At 43.5% G+C, this 24,538-nt stretch overlaps 1 protein-coding gene across 3 annotated transcripts in view; it reads left to right on the top strand.

Annotated features, from left to right (window-relative positions):
• The window catches only part of itga11b (integrin, alpha 11b), a 105,855-nt gene that overhangs the window by 24,705 nt on the left and 56,612 nt on the right, over nt 1-24,538 (top strand). The window contains exons 2-4 of one of the 3 annotated variants that reach the window (XM_046356556.1): nt 1,530-1,595; nt 2,048-2,114; nt 15,008-15,119. In XM_046356556.1, coding sequence (XP_046212512.1) covers nt 2,081-2,114; nt 15,008-15,119 — 146 coding nt within the window. In that variant the 5' untranslated portion in view covers nt 1,530-1,595; nt 2,048-2,080. Of the gene's footprint in view, nt 1-1,529; nt 1,596-2,047; nt 2,115-15,007; nt 15,120-22,646; nt 22,766-24,538 lie in introns of those variants that run through there. The other 2 variants (XM_046356548.1, XM_046356566.1) reach the window with 2 other exon arrangements.

The following is a 24,538-nucleotide window of genomic DNA, read 5'->3' as shown; positions in this document are numbered from 1 at the left end:
ATCTGTCACTCCCCTGAGTGATCGTTTTTTTCCTTCTATAAATTCAGACAGCAAGCTGACAACATTGCCCAACTCAGTGCCACGTGCCTTTTCTGCAATTACTTTTGTTTGTAGATTCTATTTTGTGCTCTCGTTAAGAACCTACTCTGTTTTATATACATTTACAAGTATCGCCAGGACAACACTCAATTACTCTGGTCCATATAGTCTCACTGGACCAGTCAACATCGTATTCTCGTTCGAGAATGTTAGAGGACTTGAAAAGTCAAGTGCAATAAGGAGATCCACGTAAGGAGTGAAGAGGGAGAGGGGGATTCAAAGGAAGTCAGATCAACTTCACCCCCTTTCTGTTTTATCCAAGAGGACGTTCTTCTCATCTGCTAGATCTATTTCTACTGTTCACCATTTCCTGCAGAAGAAAATAAACTTAAAAGACCATGTGACATCATTTTAATACTCCTTTTTAGGAGTGTTTTTGCTACATCAAGAAAAAGAGTTTCCCTCCCATTTCTGTCTTTCAAGTAACCTTTCCTGATAAACATTTAAATTGAAACCAGAGGGAGCTGCTCCTGTCCCAATGTGTGGCGTGTGCTTGTCAAGAGCTGAGAGAGAACATAGTAAAGAGAGGAGAGGAAAGGAGGGAAGAGAGGAGAGGAAAGGAGGGAGGAGAGGAGAGGAGGAGAAGCAAACTCTCCACTGAAGGGTCTGTTCTTTGATCAACTTTCATAGGGGTTTTTGTCCTCCAGTGTATTCTCTCCCACTCTCTTTAATGACTATGGGTATGCGTGCCTCTTGGCTGATCATTACCACATGTTAATCGGGAGTCCACTGATTACCAGAGGTCAGGTCTAATCCTGTCACAAATACACAAATCTAAAGTATCACATACAGGATGTTACAGCTACTACAAGATGCCACTACCATCGGATCCACATGTAACACCAGGGATGATAAACAGGCTGAGACCTTGTAACAACAATTGTGACAAGGCACACCCTTGTCATTACCTACCGGTCATTTTCAATTTGTTTATTTCTATGTTATGACCTGGCTCAAAGACTATACCGAATCAAGTGTAATGTAAGAACAATATTGTTACATAGGATATACCCGTAATAATCATGTAACTACCCAGGAGCAAGCAACTTAAGGTAAAGTGAAATCTAGTTGGGCGTAACCTTGTAATGTGGCAACCGTTGCAGGCAATAGGCTAACCGGGAGAAATTAAAAGACAGGAGACCTTTAGGTTTAACCCTTTAGGTTGCATCGTATTTGCCATCTCAGACAAACAGTAATGAGGACGCAGTCAGTGGTTGCAGAGCCGCTGGGAAAAAAGGTAGTGAGACAGCATTTTCCCCAGTACTTTTCAATCTGGTGTGGCGTCGCCAGGACCCAGGACCGAGTTTGGGAAGTCCTGGCCAGCTTTTTTTTTGTTGCTATCTAACATTAGCTAGCTAGGTTTATGCGGTCATGCAGCCAACAAATAATGTTAATCATTTAGACTCACCGAATAAATGTGTTTGGCACAGGATAAAGAAGATGAAACGATCTGCTTCTGCTACCCAAGGCCAATGGATACTAAAGTTCCTGAAAAGGTTAGTCAGCCAGTTAGTCCAGTAATGTTGGCATATTACTTCATTTCCACTGTTGTTGATTATTCACAAGTGTTTGTGGCACAAATTTCACTGTCTTTAAAGTAAAAAACCTACAGATTCCACCACAGAGCAGTTTACACAGACAATATGAACACGTTTGTCCAACCATAACAAATGAATGGCTAATGCATAAAAAGCGGAATGATGGATTCTAGCATCACCATAACTTTCACAAATACAGAGACAGGCAGTCATCATGGCATCAGTATTTTTGGTCTAGCTAGTGTATAGTGACACCTACTGATATGAACTGGTAATGTAGATTTGGTTAGAATAGAGTGGAATAGAACGAGTGACACTCAATCAAATCTACTTCATGAAAAGAGGGATATTGTTATTAATGAAAATCTTGAAAGTAGTTGTTTTAATGATTGAATATATATGGCAATCAGTTCCTACAGTGAGCACCAGGGAACCAACCTCTGATGAGCCAGATGGAGACCAGGACAACAACACAAGGTTAGTGGTTTTATGAATTACACATAAAAACAACTTTGTTACAAAGTTTACAGAACAAATAATTGCAGATCACTGTAATCTGATGAACAAATAATAGGTTTTATGACAATATTAAAACAATTTTCTACATTGAAACCTGTCTTTTTTATTTTTCAAATTCCACTGCTTAACTTTGTGTGTGTATAGAGTGAAATTAATATTTAAAGACATTTAACCATTCTTTGCGTAACACTCAGCCCTGCTATAGTAATTCATTAAACTACAGAGTATGTTGTCCATTGAAGTTATTGTCTCTGGCTCTTTTGAAATCAGATTCAGAATTAATAATAAAGGTTTGTGGTAGTTTGAAGGGTTGGATCCACCTTAGGCCAGGAGTGTTTCCAATCCATATGACCCGACAAGAAAAACCTCTGCCCCATAGTTATAGCAAAGATGAAAAGGGAAGCTATCTATAATAATAATATTTTATCATAGCCTATGATTAGGGCCCAGAGTTTTACCTGACCAGGTCATGAGATCAGGAAAAACTCCAGGCCCCAGAAAAGACACATGTGAAATATGCCATACCACTTCTGAACCTGTGGTGCCACCTCATGGGAGGCTTGCAAAGAGTTATGGGATATTAAAATCCTGTTGTCTTAAGTTGTGTTCCCCTGCTCAGATGTTGCATGCATCAGCCAATGGTTGCATGCCACATCATCGACTGTGTCATCAAATTACAGATTGCTATAACATATGATGTGGTCAGCTGATACATAAAAAACCTATCCAGTGGTTGTAAGATCTGGCAGGCATTAACAATGTCCGAGCAGAGGAACTTCGCATGTAAAATCTATTTATTCAATCATTAGAACAACTACTTTCAACATTTGTATTGAAAATTACATTTTGGTCATTTAGCAGATGCTCTTATCCAGAGCAACTAGGATTAAGTGCCTAGGCAGAATTTTCACCTAGTTGACTCAGGGATTCAAATCAGCAACTTTTCAGTTACTGGCGCAACACTCTTAACCGCTAGGCTACCTGCTAGACTTAAAACTGACAACAAGAAGCCCGAACAGATATAACATTTGACTAAAACATAATAATGTCAAACCTTTCTTACATTTTGTATACGGTCACATATATCTCTATTATGTGTGGGAATACTTTGGAATAGATTTCCAAAGTTAAAATCACATGGAGCTGATTGGCTGTTGTTTTTAGTCTTTTATGGTCAAAAATGTTTGGCCAGTTGGGGAACCCTGCTCTATTCTAACAAATCTGCATTACCAGTTCATATCAGTAGGTGTCAATATGCACTAGCTAGTCGAAAAAGACTGATGCCATGATGACTGCCTGTCTCAGTGTTTGTGAAAATGAAGGTGGTGCTAGAATCCATTAATTATTTCTTTATGCGTTAGCCATCCATCTGTTATGGTTGGACAAATGTGTTAATATTGTCTGTGTAGACTGCTCTGTGGTATTTTTAAAATTATTTTTACTTTAACGACAGAAGTTTGTGACACAAACATTTGTGAATAATCAACAGCAGTGGAAATAAAGTAATATGCCAACATTACTGTACTAACAAACTGGGTGACTAACCTTTTCAGGACCTTCAGTATCCCTTGGCCTTGGGTAGCAGCAGATCGTTTATTTAGTGAGTCTAAATTATTCATGTTAGCTGCTGGCTGCATGATTACATCAACCTAGCTAGCTAAGGTTAATTAGATAGTTTTCTAGCTAGGCTACTAAAGCTAATGTTAGCAGTTTCGTTAGCTAGCTAAGATTGGATGCCATAAAGAGGTCAATGGAACTAGTCAAAAACAATGGAAAGGCCCTGATCCCCGTGATTCGCTGGAGAAGGAAACTGAGATTTTGAGGCAAAAGATCGGGGTGGCTTGCGAGGATCAGGCGACGAGTGGCTAATCTGCCCTTGCCTTCCGTTCTGCTAGCTAACGTTCAATCGCTGGAAAATAAATGGGACGAACTGAAAGCACGTATATCCTACCAACTGGACATTAAAAACTGTAATATCTTGTGTTTCACCGAGTCGTGGCTGAACGACGACATTAATATACAGCTAGCAGGTTATACACTCTATTGGCGAGACAGAACAGCAGCCTCTGGTAAGACACGGGTGGGGGCCTATGCATTTATGTAAACAACAACTGGTGCACGATATCTAAGGAAGTCTCCAAGTTTTGCTCGCCTGAGGTAGAGTATCTCATGATAAACTGTAGACCACACTATCTACCTAGAGAGTTTTATTCTGTATTTTTCATAGCTCTCTACAAACTACCACAGAGCGAGGTTGGCACTAAAACCACACTCAATGACCTGTATTCCGCCATAAGCAAACAGGAAAATGCTCTTCCAGAGACGGCACTCCAAGTGGCCGGAGACTTTAAAGGAGGCAAGTTTAAATCAGTTTTACCGAATTTATATCAGCATGTTAAATGTGCAACCAGAGGGGAAAAAACTCCACCTTTACTCCACACACAGATTGCATACACAGCTCTCCCTCGCCCTCCATTTGGCAAATCGGACCATAACTCTATCCTCCTGATTCCTGCAACAATTAAAGCAGGAAGCACCAGTAACTCGGTCTATAAAAAAAGTGGTCAGATGAAGCAGACGCTAAACTACAGGACTGTTTTACTGGCACAGAATGGAATATGTTCAGGGATTCTTCCAATGCCATTGAGGAGTACACCACATCAGTCACTGGCTTTATCAATAATTAACTGTATATACATACCCCAACCAGAAGCCATGGATTACAGGCAACATTTGCACTGAGCTAAAGGGTAGAGCTGCCACTTTCAATGAGCGGGAAAGAAATCCCGCTATGCCCTCCAACGAACCATCAAACAGGCAAAGCTCCAATACACGACAAAGATCAAATCCTACTACACCGGCTCCGACGCTCGTCGGATTTGGCAGGGCTTGCAAACTATTACAGACTACAAAAGGAAGCACAGCCGAGAGCTGCCCAGTGACATGAGCCTACCAGACTAACTAAATAACTTCTGTGCTGCATTCGAGGCAAGTAACACTGAAACATACATGAGAGCATCAGCTGTTCCGGATGACTGTGTGATCACGCTCTCAGCAGCCTATATGAGTAAGACCTTTAAACAGGTTAACATTCACAAGGCCACTGGGCCAGACAGATTACCAGGACGTGCACTCCGATCATGCACTGACCAACTGGCAAGTGTCTTCACTGACATTTTCAACCTCTCCCTGTCTGTAATACCAACATGTTTCAAGAAGATCATCATAGTCCCTGTGCCCAAGAACACTAAGGTAAATGACTACCGACCCGTAGCACTCACGTCTGGCTTTCATCAACACCATTATCCCAGAAACCCTAGACCCACTCCAATTTGCATACTGCACCATCAGATCCACAGATGATGCAATCTCTATTGCACTCCACACTGCCCTTTCCCACCTGGACAAAGGAACACCTATGTGAGAATGCAATTAATTGACTACAGTTCAGCGTTCAACACCACAGTGCCCTCAAAGCTCTTCAATAAGCTAAGGACCCTGGGACTAAACACCTCCCTCTGCAACTGGATCCTAGACTTTCTGACGGGCCACATCCAGGTGGTAAGGGTGGGTAACAACACATCCTCCACGCTGATCCTCAACACAGGGGATGCGTGCTCGTCCCCTCTTGTACTCCCTGTTCACTCATGACTGCACGACTCCAACACCATCATTACGCTTGCTGATGACAAAACAGTGGTAGGCCTAATCACCGACAAAGATGAGATAGCCTATAGGGAGGAGGTCAGAGGCCTGACCGTGTGGTGCAAGGATAACAACCTCTCCCTCAATGTGATCAAAACAAAGGAGATGATTGTGGATTACAGGAAAAGGAGGACTGAGCACAACCCCATTTTCATCGACGGGTCACCAAGACAGTTGTGAAGAGGGCATGATAAAAAGGTTTTACAGCTGCACCATCGAGAGCATCCTGACGGGTTGCATCACTGCCAGGTATGGCAACTGCTCCGATACCTCAGAGGGTAGTGCGTACGGCATAGTACATCACTGGGGCCAAGCTTCCTGCCATCCAAGACATCTATACCAGGAGGTGTCAGAGGAAGGCCCTAAAAATGGTCAAAGTCTCCTGCCACCTTAGTCATAGACTGTTCTCTCTGCTACCGCACAGCAAGTGGTACCAGAGCACCAAATCTAGGTCCAAGAGGCTTCTACTCTCATCACTTTAATAACCCCCTGCATGTACATAATATCCTCGACACCGATGCCCCCGCACATTGACACATTGACTCTGAACTGGTACCCCGGGATGTAGCCCCGCTATTGTTATTTACTGCTGCTCTTTAATTATTTGTTTTTCTTCTCTCTTACATTTTTGTTATTTTTCTTGTTGGTATTTTCTTAACTGCATTGTTGGTTAAGGGCTTGTAAAGTAAGCATTTCACTGTAAGATCTGTTGTATTCGGAGCATGTGAGAAATAAAATTTGATTTGATCCAGCATCCTTCATCTATCCCCCACAGTCGGTGTTCCATTGACCTCTTTACCGCATGTATTAATCTACCTAGTTTTAGAGGACGACTAAACTGCTTTTATTAAATTGCTTTTACTGACACATACCTTGTTTCCATTCAAATTTGTGTTCGCTCTCTTGTGAGGCAAAAAAACAGGTAGGGAGGAGAGGAGGATGAGCGAAGGAAGAAACCAAGTGCAGAATCAAGCAAAAATGTGCTGGTGCAACCAAACATAGTTGTTGATAGGCGTGGTTGATGAGGGTCGGTACACTGTAGCTAGGAGACCACTGTGACTGACTTCACGAGACAAAACAAAGGCAAACGGGCTGAAATTGGGTGAGGTACTATGTCAACTTTTCCAATAACAGAGGCCTGCTTTTTTAAACATTGAACAGTTTTTCTATGACATTAACTTATGAATATGTCTGGTAAACCCATTCAGTGCAGCTGCTTTGAAAGAGTTCACGTTTTCCTACGGCTCTGCACGAATTTGTTTATTTTCAAACAGTGCCGCATTGTCTTAAACCGTTGACTCCAAAAACTCCAAAAAACATCATTTGTACAGAAGTAGCTAGTTATGCTAACGTTAGCTAGCTAACCAGAAGAATGTTTACAATACCGTGGCTAACTTCACACAACAATTTTAATCAGAACATGAACATGATTAAAATCATTGCATTTTAGCCAGCTACTGTTTTTGTTGTACTTCTCGGGTCAAAAGATTTAAGCAAATGATCCCAATTGTAGTAGTAGCAGCTTGTGACAAGTTTATGTTGAAGTACATGGATAAGTAGCCTAGGCAAGATCTAACAGCGATATTATATTTGACATAAACTCAGACCTGGCTGACCTGTTGTTATTGTCTTCTGTGTGGAATTCAGAACATGGTTGGACAAGTATAAAGCGCTTTGTATCCATAGAGCCACTTATTTGTTTCCCAATCATAAATTGGGAGAACACTCATTTAGAATGCCTGAAGATTCAACAGTACTCGTGTATGTGTGTGTGTTTATGCACGAGCGTGTTCAACTTCAAGAACATAATAGCTGTATGTTAGTGACGTTTGTGTTGTTTATGGTGAAAATGCTATTAAAAAACATTCCGATGCAGATTATTTTGTGTGTTTTTCCCCCCTGACAATCAAAACATAATATTACAAATAACTCAGTACACTGCTTTTTAAAACAGATTTTTTTTTATATTTAGGGCCAAATTTGAACAAATTCTTAAATCGTGATTAACTAAAGCCATTAACTCTATTAATTGTTTTAATCGTTTGACAGCCCTAGTTTGAATATGAATCTTTGTCAAATCCATTAAAGAAAAGTCAAACTGAAGGATTTTCTCGTCTCCTTATTTCTCCTGGTTATGCTATTGTCTGCAAAGGTTGTTACATTGGAACTACCAAGTCACTTCACTTAACATTAAGTTTGTTATGCAGGTGAGTGAGGACCCAAAAGCGACTTAACAGAAACTGAGTTTATTAAAGTCCAAACAGAAAATAACATAATCCAGAATCCTTAACAGGAAATGTCCAAACGGGGATAACATAAATCCTCTAGTTGTAGAGGGGAATAGCAGGATAAGTGGCCACAGACTGCAGGTCCCTTCGGGTAGGCGCAGGCCGTAGCTGACAGAGACACCTGCTCACACGCAGCATCTGATGAAGGCAAAACACGACAGGACGGAACAAGAACACAGCAACAGAAAACAAGAATCCGACAAGGACAGAGGCAGAAACCGAGAGAGAAATAGAGACCTAATCAGAGGGCAAAATAGGGGACAGGTGTGAAAGAGTAAACGAGGTAGTTAGGAGAATGAGGAACAGCTGGGAGCAGGAACGGAACGATAGAGAGAGAGAGGGATAGAGAGAGGGAAAGAACCTAATAAGACCAGCAGGGGGAAACGAATAGAAGAGAAAGCACAGGGACAAGACATGACAATATATGACAATACATGACAGTATCCCCCCCACTCACCGAGCGCCTCCTGGCGCACTCGAGGAGGAACCCTGGCGGCAACGGAGGAAATCATCGATCAACGAACGGTCCAGCACGTCCCGAGATGGAACCCAACTCCTCTCCTCAGGACCGTACCCCTCCCAATCCACTAAGTACTGGTGACCACGTCCCCGAGAACGCATGTCCATAATCTTCCGGACCCTGTAGATAGGTGCGCCCTCGACAAGGACGGGGGGGGGGGGGAGACGAACGGGGGCGCGAAGAAAAGGCTTGACACAGGAGACATGGAAGACTGGGTGGATGCGACGAAGATGTCGCGGAAGAAGTCGCACTGCGACAGGATTAACGACCTGAGAAATACGGAACGGACCAATGAACCGCGGGGTCAACTTGCGAGAAGCTGTCGTAAGGGGAAGGTTACGAGTGGAAAGCCATACTTTCTGACCGCGACAATACCTAGGACTCCGCTTATTGGCGGCTCTCACAGTCTGCGCCCTATAACGGCAAAGTGCAGACCTGACCCTCTTCCAGGTGCGCTCACAACGTTGGACAAAAGCCTGAGCGGAGGGAACGCTGGACTCGGTGAGCTGGGACGAGAACAGAGGGGGCTGGTACCCAAGGCTACTCTGAAAAGGAGATAGCCCGGTCGCAGACGAAGGAAGCGAGTTGTGAGCGTATTCTGCCCAGGGGAGCTGTTCAGCCCAAGACGCAGGGTTTCGAAAGGAAAGACTGCGTAAGATGCGACCAATAGTCTGATTGGCCCGTTCTGCTTGACCGTTAGACTGGGGATGAAAACCGGAAGAGAGACTGACGGAAGCCCCAATCAAACGACAAAACTCCCTCCAAAACTGAGACGTGAATTGCGGACCTCTGTCCGAAACGGCGTCTAACGGAAGGCCATGAATTCTGAACACATTCTCAATGATGATTTGTGCCGTCTCTTTAGCGGAAGGAAGCTTAGCGAGGGGAATAAAATGAGCCGCCTTAGAGAACCTATCGACAACCGTTAGAATAACAGTCTTCCCCGCTGACGAAGGCAGACCGGTAATAAAGTCTAAGGCGATGTGAGACCATGGTCGAGAGGGGATGGAAAGCGGTCTGAGACGACCGGCAGGAGGAGAGTTACCTGACTTAGTCTGCGCGCAGTCCAAACAAGCAGCCACGAAACGGCGCGTGTCACGCTCCTGAGTAGGCCACCAAAACCGCTGGCGAATAGAAGCAAGCGTGCCCCGAAAGCCGGGGTGGCCAGCTAACTTGGCAGAGTGAGCCCACTGAAGAACGGCCAGACGAGTAGAAACGGGAACGAAAAGAAGGTTACTAGGACAAGCGCGAGGCGACGGAGTGTGAGTGAGTGCTTGCTTTACCTGTCTCTCAATTCCCCAGACAGTCAACCCGACAACACGCCCCTCAGGGAGAATCCCCTCGGGGTCGGTAGAGGCTACAGAAGAACTGAAGAGACGGGATAAAGCATCAGGCTTGGTGTTCTTAGTGCCCGGACGATAAGAAATCACGAACTCGAAACGAGCGAAAAACAACGCCCAACGAGCTTGACGCACATTGAGTCGTTTGGCAGAACGGATGTACTCAAGATTCTTATGGTCAGTCCAAACGACAAAAGGAACGGTCGCCCCCTCCAACCACTGTCGCCATTCGCCTAGGGCTAAGCGGATGGCGAGCAGTTCGCGGTTTCCCACATCATAGTTACGTTCCGACGGCGATAGGCGATGAGAAAAATACGCGCAAGGATGGACCTTATCGTCAGAATGGGAGCGCTGGGACAGAATGGCTCCCACGCCCACCTCTGACGCGTCAACCTCGACAATGTATTGTTTAGTGACGTCAGGAGTAACAAGGATAGGAGCGGATGTAAAACGCTTCTTGAGGAGATCAAAAGCTCCCTGGGCGGAAACGGACCACTTAAAGCACGTCTTGACAGAAGTAAGGGCTGTGAGAGGAGCTGCCACTTGACCGAAATTACGAATGAAACGCCGATAGAAATTCGCAAAACCGAGAAAGCGCTGCAACTCGACACGTGACTTAGGAACGGGCCAATCGCTGACAGCATGGACCTTAGCGGGATCCATCTGAATGCCTTCAGCGGAAATAACAGAACCGAGAAATGTGACGGAGGAGACATGAAAAGCGCACTTCTCAGCCTTCACATAAAGACAATTTTCTAAAAGGCGCTGGAGAACACATCGAACGTGCTGAACATGAATCTGGAGTGACGGTGAAAAAATCAGGATATCGTCAAGGTAAACGAAAACAAAGATGTTCAGCATGTCTCTCAGTACATCATTCACTAATGCCTGAAAGACAGCTGGAGCGTTAGCGAGACCGAACAGCAGAACCCGGTATTCAAAATGCCCTAACGGAGTGTTAAACGCCGTTTTCCACTCGTCCCCCTCCCTGATGCGCACGAGATGGTAAGCGTTACGAAGGTCCAACTTAGTAAAAAACCTGGCTCCCTGCAGAATCTCGAAGGCTGACGACATAAGGGGAAGCGGATAACGATTCTTAACCGTTATGTCATTCAACCCTCGATAATCCACGCAGGGGCGCAGGGTACCGTCATTTTTCTTAACAAAAAAAAACCCCGCTCCGGCGGGAGAGGAAGAAGGCACAACGGTACCGGCATCGAGAGCAACAGACAGATAATCTTCAAGAGCCTTACGTTCGGGAGCCGACAGAGAGTATAGTCTACCCCGGGGGGGAGTGGTCCCCGGAAGGAGATCAATACTACAATCATACGACCGGTGAGGAGGAAGGGAGGTGGCCCTGGACCGACTGAAGACCGTTCGCAGATCATGATATTCCTCCGGCACCCCTGTCAAATCACCAGGTTCCTCCTGTGAAGAGGGGACAGAAGAAACAGGAGGGATAGCAGACATTAAACATTTCACATGACAAGAAACGTTCCAGGATAGTATAGAATTACTAGACCAATTAATAGAAGGATTATGACACACTAGCCAGGGATGACCCAAAACAACAGGTGTAAAAGGTGAACGAAAAATCAAAAAAGAAATGGTCTCACTATGGTTACCAGATACTGTGAGGGTTAAAGGTAGTGTTTCACATAATATACTGGGGAGAGGACTACCATCCAAGGCGAACATGGCCGTGGGCTCCCCTAACTGTCTGAGAGGAATGTCATGTTCCCGAGCCCAGGCTTCGTCCATAAAACAGCCCTCAGCCCCAGAGTCTATCAAGGCACTGCAGGAAGCAGCCGAACCGGTCCAGCGTAGATGGACCGACAAGGTAGTACAGGATCTTGATGGAGAGACCTGAGTAGTAGCGCTCACCAGTAGCCCTCCGCTTACTGATGAGCTCTGGCTTTTACTGGACATGAAATGACAAAATGTCCAGCGGAACCGCAATAGAGACAGAGGCGGTTAGTGATTCTCCGTTCCCTCTCCTTAGTCGACATGCGAATATCCCCCAGCTGCATGGGCTCAACACCTGAGCCAGTGGGGGGAGATGGTAGTGATGCGGAGAGGGGGGACACTGTTAACGCGAGCTCTCTTCCACGAGCTCGGTGACGAAGATCTACCCGTCGTTCTATGCGGATGGCGAGTTCAATCAAAGAATCCACGCTGGAAGGAACCTCCCGAGAGAGAATCTCATCCTTAACTTCAGCGTGGAGTCCCTCCAGAAAACGAGCGAGCAACGCCGGCTCGTTCCAGTCACTGGAGGCAGCAAGAGTGCGAAACTCTATAGAGTAATCCGTTATGGATCGATCACCTTGACATAGGGAAGCCAGGGCCCTGGAAGCCTCCTTCCCAAAAACTGAACGATCAAAAACCCGTATCATCTCCTCTTTAAAGTTCTGATACTCGTTAGTACACTCAGCCCTTGCCTCCCAGATTGCCGTGCCCCACTCACGAGCCCGTCCAGTAAGGAGAGATATGACGTAGGCGATACGAGCTCTACCCCTTGAGTATGTTTTGGGCTGGAGAGAGAACACAATATCACACTGGGTGAGAAACGAGCGGCATTCAGTGGGCTGCCCAGAGTAACACGGTGGGTTATTAATTCTGGGTTCCGGAGACTCGGAAGCCCGGGAAGTAGCTGGTGGATCGAGACGGAGATTGTGAAACAGTCTAGAGAGGTCGGAGACCTGAGCGGCCAGGGTCTCAACGGCATGCCGAGCAGCAGACAATTCCTGCTCGTGTCTGCCGAGCATCGCTCCCTGGATCTCGACGGCAGAGTTGCGAGGATCCGTAGTCGCTGGGTCCATTCTTGGTCGGATTCTTCTGTTATGCAGGTGAGTGAGGACCCAAAAGCGACTTAACAGAAACTGAGTTTATTAAAGTCCAAACAGAAAATAACATAATCCAGAATCCTTAACAGGAAATGTCCAAACGGGGATAACATAAATCCTCTAGTTGTAGAGGGGAATAGCAGGATAAGCGGCCACAGACTGCAGGTCCCTTCGGGTAGGCGCGGGCCGTAGCTGACAGAGACACCTGCTCACACGCAGCATCTGATGAAGGCAAAACACGACAGGACGGAACAAGAACACAGCAACAGAAAACAAGAATCCGACAAGGACAGAGGCAGAAACTGAGAGAGAAATAGAGACCTAATCAGAGGGCAAAATAGGGGACAGGTGTGAAAGAGTAAACGAGGTAGTTAGGAGAATGAGGAACAGCTGGGAGCAGGAACGGAACGATAGAGAGAGAGAGGGATAGAGAGAGGGAAAGAACCTAATAAGACCAGCAGGGGGAAACGAATAGAAGAGAAAGCACAGGGACAAGACATGACAATATATGACAATACATGACAAAGTTGCTTGTCCTGGGAAAGTACATTGCAAATATATGTATATCTTTTGTACCAACATTGTAATTTCAACTAAGTTGGTTGGCAAAGATTTGCTACATTGTAAGCACAATGTAACTAAATTGGTTATACCTCATGTTCGCCTGGTTGTTATCCCCAACTGGGTTTCACTTTACATTAAGTTTCCTACTACTGGGTAGGTACATGATAATTACAAGTATATCCTATGTAAGTATATCTGGCAAGTAGCCTGGTGGTTAGAGCGTTGGCCTAGTAACCGAATGGTTGCAAGATTGAATCCCCAAGCTGACAAGGTAGAAATCTGTCGTTCTCCCCCTGAACGCCCTCTGTTCCTAGGCTGTCATTGAAAATAAGAATTTGTTCTGAACTGACTTGCCTAGCTAAATAAAGGTAAACATTTTTTTTAAACTCCCTAGCTTTTGAGCCAGGTCATAATATAGAAATAAACTAATTGAAAATAAGGTCCTAGCCTATCTATCCTGATCTATCAATCCTGGTATTATTATGTGGATTCAATAGTGGCACCTTGTAGTTATGTGTAACAAGGTCGAATTTTGGTTGGAGTCAGTGGCGAATTTAAGTATAGGCGATATGGGCAAGGGGGCGACGCACCAAAACATTTGGAATGGTGACAATTCCGCAATCAGTTTTCTATTGCTCATTTGCACGTCACATCAGTGATATCATGTCACCGTGTGGGACTGTGGGTCAATTAACTATGTCGGAGTGGGCACCCTGATTCTAGTTTGTAACTATGCAGGCTACTGCCTGGGAAGGTCTCCTATTCAGAAATACAAGATGGGGAGGGGAGAAGGGTAGGCTGACCTCAGGTCTCCCCACTGGAAACCTGAGGTAGGGGGAGCGGGGTAATCTATTAAATAACGCACCTCGAACTTTGTACAGTACTAATACAATTAGTAAAATCAGTCACATTGCGAAATGCTACCAAATAAACCACAATTCATTCATAATACTGTGAATATATAGTTTCACAGACATATTGTGGCATTTTTTTCTGGTTTGTGCGAAATCATTAAGGATAATATAAAACTAGTCTGCACACCACCAAGGTGAATTGGTTTAGTTTTGACTCTTGGTTGACAGTGTTGGGGGATGGGTCATTACCCATCAAGTCAAGACGAAACCAATTGACGCTTGAGTACCAAATCAGCACAAATTTGATTCCTTTTTTTCTTTGTTACTTCTTTTTGATATCAAGCGTGTAATTACACAACATTAGTTACATAGTGGAACAAGAAAATGTTTCATAACATCAGTAGTTACATGTGTGGACTAACCTTCAGCAAGTGAATGTGCAATTGCACATTTCGTGTTCCAAATGTGTAATACTTGAGAGCTACACAACCTTATTACCATGTAATTACTTAGTGACATCTATGTAACTACTATTATTACTACAGTTATTACTGGGTAGTTACATATTAATAGGAGCATCTTATTGTAACGTGTTACTGGTAAGTTTGCTCCTCTCACTGTGCACGTGATTGGTAAGCCCGTCGAGTGTGAGATGCAACGCAATAGTGATGTAATCATATTCATTCAGTGTACTTAATCTTTTAAATGCTTATACAATGTTTTGTGTGTGTTTCTAGGCCTTCGGCACTGCTTCAATTTTGACACAAAGAAGTACAAGATCATTGAAGGCTCCAAAGAGGCCCAGTTTGGGTACACAGTGCAGCAGCATGAGGCAGGAGGACGGAAGTGGTAAGACACAGTCTTTCTATTTTCTCTCGCTCACATTTCCACTCTAAATCACAATCACTATCACTTCCTCCCCACTCACTACCTCCCCACTTCCAATCACTGTAAAATGAAAAGACAATGTTGATTTCATCTCACCCAAAGATTTGGACATGGTCGGAAAGCATTTCAGAAAGGCTTTCGACAACGTTATTTCTCTTCCCAGCAAGCAAAGTTAAGTTGAAAGGATGTCTACAAGATGTATTTTCCAGGCATTAAAGTTAAGTTCATTTTTGGTTCTGAATGAAAGGTGAAAATAGTGTTTTCCTGATGATACAGGACAGAGTGTTATTCAGTATAGTACAGTTGAGTACAGTGTAGTACGGTACAATACAGTAAAGTTGAATTCAGAAGAGAAAAGTACAGTAGAGTACAATAGTTTCATTCAGTACATTACAGTTTAATTCATTAGAGTAGACTACATTATAGTAAACTATACTTTACTTTTCTTTATTTTAATGTCCCGTACTCTGCTGTCCTCCACATTACTGTACTGTGCTGTTCAAACTTGTGAAACATAGACGTCTATGCTTGGTTCAGATTTGGTCAGGACCGGACCAAATCTGAACCTATCATAGACATCTATGTTTGCGCCAAAACAAGGCAGGACAGGACCAAATCTGAAATCAATCAATCTTGAAATCAAGGCCGGCCCAGACTGCACCAATAAAAGTCTGTCCTTGCTTAGTGGGTTTATACCTCTTCCAGAAAACATAGTGCTCTATTGACTATCTATATAGCTCTATCTATCTATATATTTAGATGCACTATTGTAAAGTGGTTGTTCCACTGGATGTCATAAGGTGAATGCACCAATTTGTAAGTCGCTCTGGATAAGAGCGTCTGCTAAATGACTTAAATGTAAATGTAAATGTTGACGACGCTATTGTCCGGTTGAAATATTATTGATTATTTAGGCTAAAAACAACCTGAGGATTGATTATAAACATCGTTTGACATGTTTCTACAAACTTTACCGGTATTATTTGGAATTTTCGTCTGCCTGTTGTGACTGCCTTTGAGCCATTGGATTACCGAACAAAACGCACCAACAAAACGGAGGTTTTTGGATATAAAGAGGGACTTTATTGAACAAAACAGACATTTATTGTGTAACTGGGGGTCTTGTGAGTACAACCATACAAAGATCATCAAAGGAAAGTGATTAATATTATTGCTATTTCTGACTTTTGTGACTAATCTACTTGGCTGGTCACTCTCTTGTAATGTTTTGTGAGCTGGGCGCTGTCCTCAGATAATCGCATGGTATGCTTTTTGAAATCTGACACCGTGGTTGGATTAATAAGAAGTTCATATTTAAGCCGATGTATAACACTTGTTTTATGAATTTTTATTATGAGTATTTCTGTTTTTGAATTTGGTGCTCTGCAATTTCACTGGATGTTGGCCAGGTGGGACGATAGCGTCCCACACCCCCGAGAGTGGTTAAACACTATTATTGTACACAGAGTGAGTCCATGCTATGTATTATGTGACTTGTTAAGCAAATTTGCCATAACAAAAGGGGTGGAATATTTTTTTTTAATTTATACTTTTTCTTCTAAAACATAATTCCACTTTTTTTGTGTAGGCCAGTGAAACAAAATCTCAATTTAATCCATTTAAAATTCAGGCTGTAACACAAAATGTGGAAAAAGTCAAGGGATGTGAATACTTTCTGAAAGCACTGAATTTGGATGAAAGAAGAGTACCCCTGGAAATCAATGGGATTTTGTTCCTCCCAACAGACTCCATACAGTCATACACACCAGAACAGGAGCTGAGATGTTGCCTGGAGCTGAGATGTTTCCCACTACCCCATAAAGGCTGGCTGAAATAGGCCTGCATCAGGTGTCTTGCCTGTGGTTTGAGAATTATCTGTCAGATAACACTCAAATAATGATTTCTGATGGGCGTCAAGTCTAGTTTCCTGGATATTACCAGAGGTGTATCGCAGGGGTCGATACTGGAACCTGTTCGCTTTACTACTTATATAAATAGCCTGTTAAAGGCTATGTTAGAGTTGCAATGTGACTTTGTTGCCTTAGAGAAAGCCCTGTTTGTTTTTTAACCTGTACTTAATGGGGGCAAGACTAAATGTATGTCGTTCTCTAATTCTCGCAAAACAAAACATTGCATATTTATTAATTGGATGTTTCTCCCATCGATCGGGTTTCAGGCCTATAAATATCTGGGCATTTGGATTGACAAAGACTTAAAAACAAAACATATGGAAATAGATCTTTCCTCTCCCTAAATATCAGGAAGCAGATTGTCCAGTCGAATTTCCTGCCAGTTCTAGACTATGGTGACACCATTTACCATATTGTAGCAGCCTCTACACTTAAACCTTTGAATGTATCCTACCATAGCTCCCTTCGCTTTATCACAGGTGACAGTTTAATACTGCATCTTGTATCAAAAGGTTGGCTGGTCCTAGTTAAAGTCCCATAGATCACTTCATTATTGCCTACTACACAAACTTCCAACTGACCTAACTTTGTTGCTAACGTATAAAAGAATGAGCTACCGACCAATTTAGGGAAATGCTCCTTTTGTTTTAGTGCCCCCCATTGTTGGAATAACCTATACAATTCCTTGCATCTTGATTCACTTGTGTCGCTAGGGCAGTTTAGGACTCTGGTGTTGAATACATTTTTTGAGGATGGCAGTTGTTTCAATTGATTGTAGTGGTTTATTTGTTGAAATTGTGGTGTTGAGGTTGTGGTGTTGTGGTTATTTTTCTTCTTGTTGTTTTATTTGTCATGTAAATGTTTTCTTCCTGTTTGTTAGAAAATGTTTGTACTCAGGGGACCCTTGTGTATGAAACCCTGGTCTCAATTGAGCTACCCTGAGTAAATAAAGTGAATTAATAAACAAAAATAAACAAAATAAGTGTCACGTCTCTCTCGTACATTGGAGATTATTTATGGTCATCTTTCGTTGAAATTCTGTTTTCATATTGTAAAAGTGGAAATGTGCAATCCATAAGCCCCTAGCTAGCTTTTCCCTGCTTCATCATACACAATGTGCACGTGTACATGCATGCATGCAGGCGCATACACACACACATCCACCCACACACACCACCAATGGGTCTCTATGGCACTGGGTGTTTTGCCAACCCGGACACAGGGATAGGTGTCACATAGTTAACGTAAATCTGTCTCCCTCGATTTAGTATGACATGTTACATTTTGTATGGTATATATTCAATTGTGGATGTCCATCATCCATTTAGTATGAAATGTTAAAAATTGCAAATTCGTACAATATGTTATGAACTCCAAATTGTTGTGGCTAACGTTAGCTAGGCTAGGGGTTAGAGGTTAAGGGTTAGGGTTAGGAGTTTGGGTTAGTGGTTAAGGTAAGGGGAAGGGGTTAGCTAACATGCTAAGTAGTTGCTTGGACATTCGAGTCACGACCAATCTCTCTCCTTTAATTTTTGGCTTAATATGTAAAGTCCCCTGTTTTGTGGACCTGTGTGGTTCTGATACTTTCACTTAGAAATCGATATGTGGAAACCATAGATCGAAATGACTTGCATTGAGTGGTAGCCCTGATTCTTACGGACACAGGAGTACAATACGTTTGGAAAGTATTCAGAACCCTTGACTTTTTCTACATTTTGTTACGTGACAGCCTTATTCTAAAATGGATTAAATAAAACATTTTCCTCATCAATCTACACACAATACCTCATAATGACAAAGCGAAAACAAACAAGTTTTTATACATTTCTTCAAATGTATAAAAAGTAAAAAAAACAGAAATACCTTAATTACATAAGTACTCAGACCCTTTGCTATGAGAGCTCAGGTGCATCCTGTTTCCATCGATCATCCTCGCGACTAGCTCTGAGGAAACTTTGCAGTACTTTATTTTTGTATTTTTGTATTATTCTTCACATTATTAGCTCAGGAAATGTTTTGTGTCATTCCATACAGCAGGGAAGAACTATTGGATATCAGAGCGACGGTAACTTACCAGAAAAACCAGCATTACGACCAGAAATATGACTTCCCCGAAAGCAGATCCTTTGTTCGCTCTCCCCAGGGCAATTGAACTGATTCCAGAGGCCGGCCTAAAACATTGCTGGCAGAACAGAGGCACTCGGAGCGGCCTGCTGGTTCGACTTAGGAGGCTCGCACACCACCCACCACTTCCAAGTACACTGCTAAAAAAATAAAGGGAACACTAAAATAACACATCCTAGATCTGAATGAATGAAATATTCTTATTAAATACTTTTTTTCTGTACATAGTTGAAAGTGCTGACAACAAAATCACACAAAAAATGATCAATGAAAATCAAATTTATCAACCCATGGAGGTCTGGATTTGGAGTCACACTCAAAATTAAAGTGGAAAACCACACCACAGGCTGATCCAACTTTGATGTAATGTCCTTAAAACAAGTCAAAATTAGGCTCAGTAGTATGTGTGGCCTCCACGTGCCTGTATGACCTCCCTACAACACCTGGGCATGCTCCTGATGAGGTGGCGGATGGTCTCCTGAGGGATCTCCTCCCAGACCTGGACTAAAGCATCCGCCAACTCCTGGACAGTCTGTGGTGCAACGTCTCATTGGTGGATGGAGAGAGACATGATGTCCCAGATGTGCTCAATTGGATTCAGGGGAGCGGGTGGGCCAGTCCATAGCATCAATGCCTTCCTCTTGCAGGAACTGCTGACACACTCCAGCCACATGCGGTCTAGCATTGTCTTGCATTAGGAGGAACCCAGGGCCAACCGCACCAGCATATGGTCTCACAAGGGGTCTGAGGATCTCAACTCGGTACCTGATGGCAGTCAGGCTACCTCTGGTGAGCACATGGAGGGCTGTGCGGCCCCCCAAAGAAACGCCACCCCACACCATGACTGACCCACCTGTCATGCTGGAGGATGTTACAGGCAGCAGAACGTTCTCCACGGTGTCTCCAGACTTTGTCACGTCTGTCACATGTGCTCAGTGTGAACCTGCTTTCATCTGTGAAGAGCACAGTGGCGAATTTGTCAATCTTGGTCTTCTCTGGCAAATGCCAAATGTCCTGCACGGTGTTGGGCTGTAAGCACAACCCCCACCCGTGGACGTCAGGCCCTCATACCACCCTCATAGTCTGTTTCTGACCGTTTGAGCAGACACATGCATGTTTGTGGCCTGCTGGAGGTCATTTTGCAGGGCTCTGGCAGTGCTCCTCCTGCTCCTCCTTGCACAAAGGACGGAGGTAGCAGTCCTGCTGCTGGGTTGTTGCCCCCCCTACGGCCTCCTTCACGTCTCCTGATGTACTGGCCTGTCTCCTGGTAGCGCCTCCATGCTCTGGACACTACGCTGACAGACACAGCAAACCTTCTAGCCACAGTTCGCATTGATGTGCCATCCTGGATGAGCTGCACTACCTGAGCCACTTGTATGGGTTGTAGACTCCGTCTCATGCTACCACTAGAGTGAAAGCACCGCCAGCATTCAAAAGTGACCAAAACATCAGCCAGGAAGCATAGGAACTGAGAAGTGGTCTGTGGTCACCACCTGCAGAACCACTCCTTTATTGGGGGTGTCTTGCTAATTGCCTATAATTTCCACCTGTTGTCTATTGCATTTGCACAACAGCATATGACATTTAGTGTCAATCGTGTTGCTTCCTAAGTGGACAGTTTGATTTCACAGAAGTGTGATTGACTTGGAGTTACATTTTGTTGTTTAAGTGTTCCCTTTATTTTTTTGAGCAGTGTATATTCAGCTCTGGGAAGAGTCTTGGTGGTTCCAAACTTCTTCAATTTAAGAATGATGTTGGAGTTCTTCAATCCTGCAGACAATTTTTGGGACCCTTCCCCAGATCTGTGCAATCAGGGGAGAAGGGCCTTGTTCAGGGAGGTGACCAAGACCCGGATGGTCTCTCTGACAGAGCCCCAGAGTTCCTCTGTGGAGATGGGAGAGCTTTCCAGTAGGACAACCATCTCTGCAGCACTCCACCAATCAGGTCTTTACGGTGGAGTGACCAGACAAATGCCACTCCTCAGTAAAAGGCACATGACAGCCCGCTTGGAGTTTGCCAAAAGGCACCTAAAGGACTCTCAGACCATGAGAAACAAGATTCTCTAGTCTGATGAAACCAAGATTGAACTCTTTGGCCTGAATGCCAAGCATCACATCTGGAAGAAACCTGGCACCATCACTACGGTGAAGCATAGTGGTGGCAGCATCATGCTGTGGAGATGTTGTTCAGTGGCAGGAACTGGGAGACTAGTCAGGATTGAGGGAAAGATGATCTGTGTAAATACAGAGATATCCTTGATGAAAACATGCTCCAAAGCGCTCAGGACCTCAGACTGGGGGGGGAAGGTTCACCTTCAAACTGGATAACGACTAAGCTCAAAGCCAAGAAAATGCTGGAGTGGCTTTGGAACAAGTCTCTGAATGTCCTTGAGTGGCCTAGCCATAGCCCGGGCATGAACCCCATCGAACATCTCTAGAGAAACCTGAAAATAGCTGTGCAGCAACGCACTACCGTCTTTCCTATGTAACAAGGCCAAATGTAACATATCATACTAATTTGTGTCTCACAGATTTATGTTAAACTGAACAAAATTATAAACGTAACATGCAACAATTTCAACGATTTTACTGAGATACAGTTCATATAACGAAACCAGTCAATTGAAATAAATTCATTAGGCGCTAATCTATGGATTTCACATGGGAGGCCTGGGAGGCCCACCCACTCGGGAACCAGGCCCACCCACTGGGGGAGCCAGGCCCAGCCAATCAGAATGAGTTTTTCCCCACAAAAGGTCTTTATTACATACAGAAATTCTCCCCAGTTCAATCATCTGTCCAGGTGACTGTCTTAGACAATCCCAGAGGTGAAGAAGCCGGATGTGGAGATCTTGGGCTGGCGTGGTTACACGTGGTCTGCAGTTGTAAGGCCAGTTGGACATACTGCCAAATTCTCAAAAATGATTATTGGAGGCAGCTTATGATAGATAAATGAACATTCAATTCTCTGGCAACAGCTCTGATGGATATTGCTCACTAACAGGGATGTAAACAATTTTGTCCTCAAAATGAGATAAATAAGCTTTTTGTGTGTATGGGACATTTCTGGGATTTTTTTATTTCAGCTCATGAAATATGGGACCAACACTACATGTTGTGTTTCTATTTTTGTTCATTAACTCTTGACGCCAGGCTGAAATTCCTTTCCTCTTAATGTCTGCTGTCAGTGAGGTATGAGTCTAGCCTGACAGAATATCACATCCCTCATCTTTATGGCTCTCAACTGCTGCTACTCTCCACAGGAATGGACTTGAAGTCCTTTACCGAAGTGAGCTTGTGGAAAGGAGCATGAATTAAATCCGTCTCCAGCTGGTTGTTTTTTGTTCAACTATTAATGTGATCAATTATCATTTGTAAACCTAACACTTTTTAAAAGCTGCTAGCTTAACTTTTAGTCAGGCGTCTTGGATGAGAGGGTTTGACCGTCAAGATGGCCGAGATTGAGTAACGTTCCAGGTCTTCTTCCTGTTTCCAGAATGGAAGTGTTTTAGCCATGCGGAATATCTTGCGGTTCTTCCAGGATTGCCAAATATTTTGCCCTATGAAGTCACAGGTAAATAAGTGGAAAGTATTTGTGTTTGTCTAGCAACCTGTTCGCAAGTATCCCAGAGGCTTTTGATGACTCTGGAAAGAATGTGTTGTGGTCGTTTATTCCCAAGCCCCCTTCTGTGCATCCCATCACTGGCCGATTAGTAGGGGGAGAAAAACAAACTACACAGTGATACAGGAAGGGGTTGTTACTTCACAAGCAGAGCCTGGGGTGTATTTATTAGTCGGGACTCCGTTGCAAAAGGTAACCAAAACGGTAACCATTTACTCCAAAAGAAAAACGACTACACCCCAGGCTCTGCTTGTGAAGTAACAACCCCTTCCTTCCCGTATCACTGAGCAGTAAACGGTAAACATTTTTGTTGCAAAACATTTTGCAACAAACTAAATGTTTTGCAACTGAATCTGACTAATGAATATATCCATAGTTTTCTATTTGAGCCTGGGGATCTTTGTAGAGGCATTGGTGACATGCAAAAAGTATGTGGAGTCAACTGGCGCATATTTCTTTTAGGCAGACATTACATTACGGGGCGGCAGGTAGCCTAATGATTCAAGCGTTGGAATAGTAACTGAAAGGTTGCAAGATCGAATCCCTGAGCTGACAAGGTAAAAATCTGTTGTTCTCCCCCTGAACAAGGCAGTTAACCCACTGTTCCTAGGCTGTCATTGAATATAAGAATTTGTTCATAACAGACTTGCCTAGTTAAATAAAGGTAAAAAATATATACATGTTTAATGCTTTGAAATGTATTTGGCCCTTATTAAACGGCCCAGAGGAACATATGCAAACTTGTTTCCTCGATATTTACCTCTGGGGAATATACACCAAGCATCACATTCAAACCTTAATGGCCTCTGGCTTTTATATATGAATAGTTGCCATTCAAATGTGAGGGTGTTGTATATCACAGCCAAATACCATTGGCCGTTAACGCTCTCCTAGTCATCTGTGTATCCAGCTGTCAGCTCCCACATTCTCTGCTACCTCAGATGAGAAGCCAAAGGGATCAGAGCATTGCGTAATGGGGTCAGACGCCTTTGACCTTTGAGTCAAAGGGAAGGTCGCGCTAAGAGGTGGCAGATGTTTGCAGGGCTGCGTGAATCTGTTTGTTTAGTCTGTTTGTTCCTTTGATCTTTGTGTTTGATTTTGGTCTGTGACTTGGCGGGTGGACTGCAAACTACGGGCAGAACTTAACTCGTGCCTACACGTTAGAAAATGATTTCTTAAAACTTTGCTAATGGGAGATTGCCTGCACCTGCGTGTTAAAACAAACTTGCTTGCAACTAAAACCTCACAACAATAAACCAGCAGAGCGGTAGACTACAAAGCAAGATCAAGGAGTTAGCCAACTAATTTGCAAGAATATTCTGAAATAACTTCAACATTTAAAAAAATATAAGCTTTTAGAAAGATGGACTTTTCCACATTTTGTTACATTACAGCCTTATTCTAAACTGGACAAAATAAATGTTTTCCCTCATCAATCTACAGTACACACAATACCCCCTAATGACGAAGCAAAACCTATTTACATAATTATTCAGACCCTTTGCTATCAGACTGGAAATTGACCTCAGGTATATCTTGTTTCCATTGATCATCCTTGAGAAGTTTCTACGACTTGATTGGAGTCTGCCTGTGGTATTTCAATTGATATGACATGATTTGGAAAGGCACACACCTGTATATATAAGTTCCCACAGTTGACATTGCATGACAGAGCAAAAACCAAGCCACGAGGTCAAAGAAAGTGTACGTAGAGCTCCAAGACAG

This window comes from Oncorhynchus gorbuscha, linkage group LG01, assembly GCF_021184085.1.
Source record: "Oncorhynchus gorbuscha isolate QuinsamMale2020 ecotype Even-year linkage group LG01, OgorEven_v1.0, whole genome shotgun sequence".
NCBI lineage: Eukaryota > Metazoa > Chordata > Actinopteri > Salmoniformes > Salmonidae > Oncorhynchus > Oncorhynchus gorbuscha.
The sequence above is the reverse complement of the archived record's forward strand: the minus strand, read 5'-3'. Positions and strand labels throughout refer to the sequence as shown.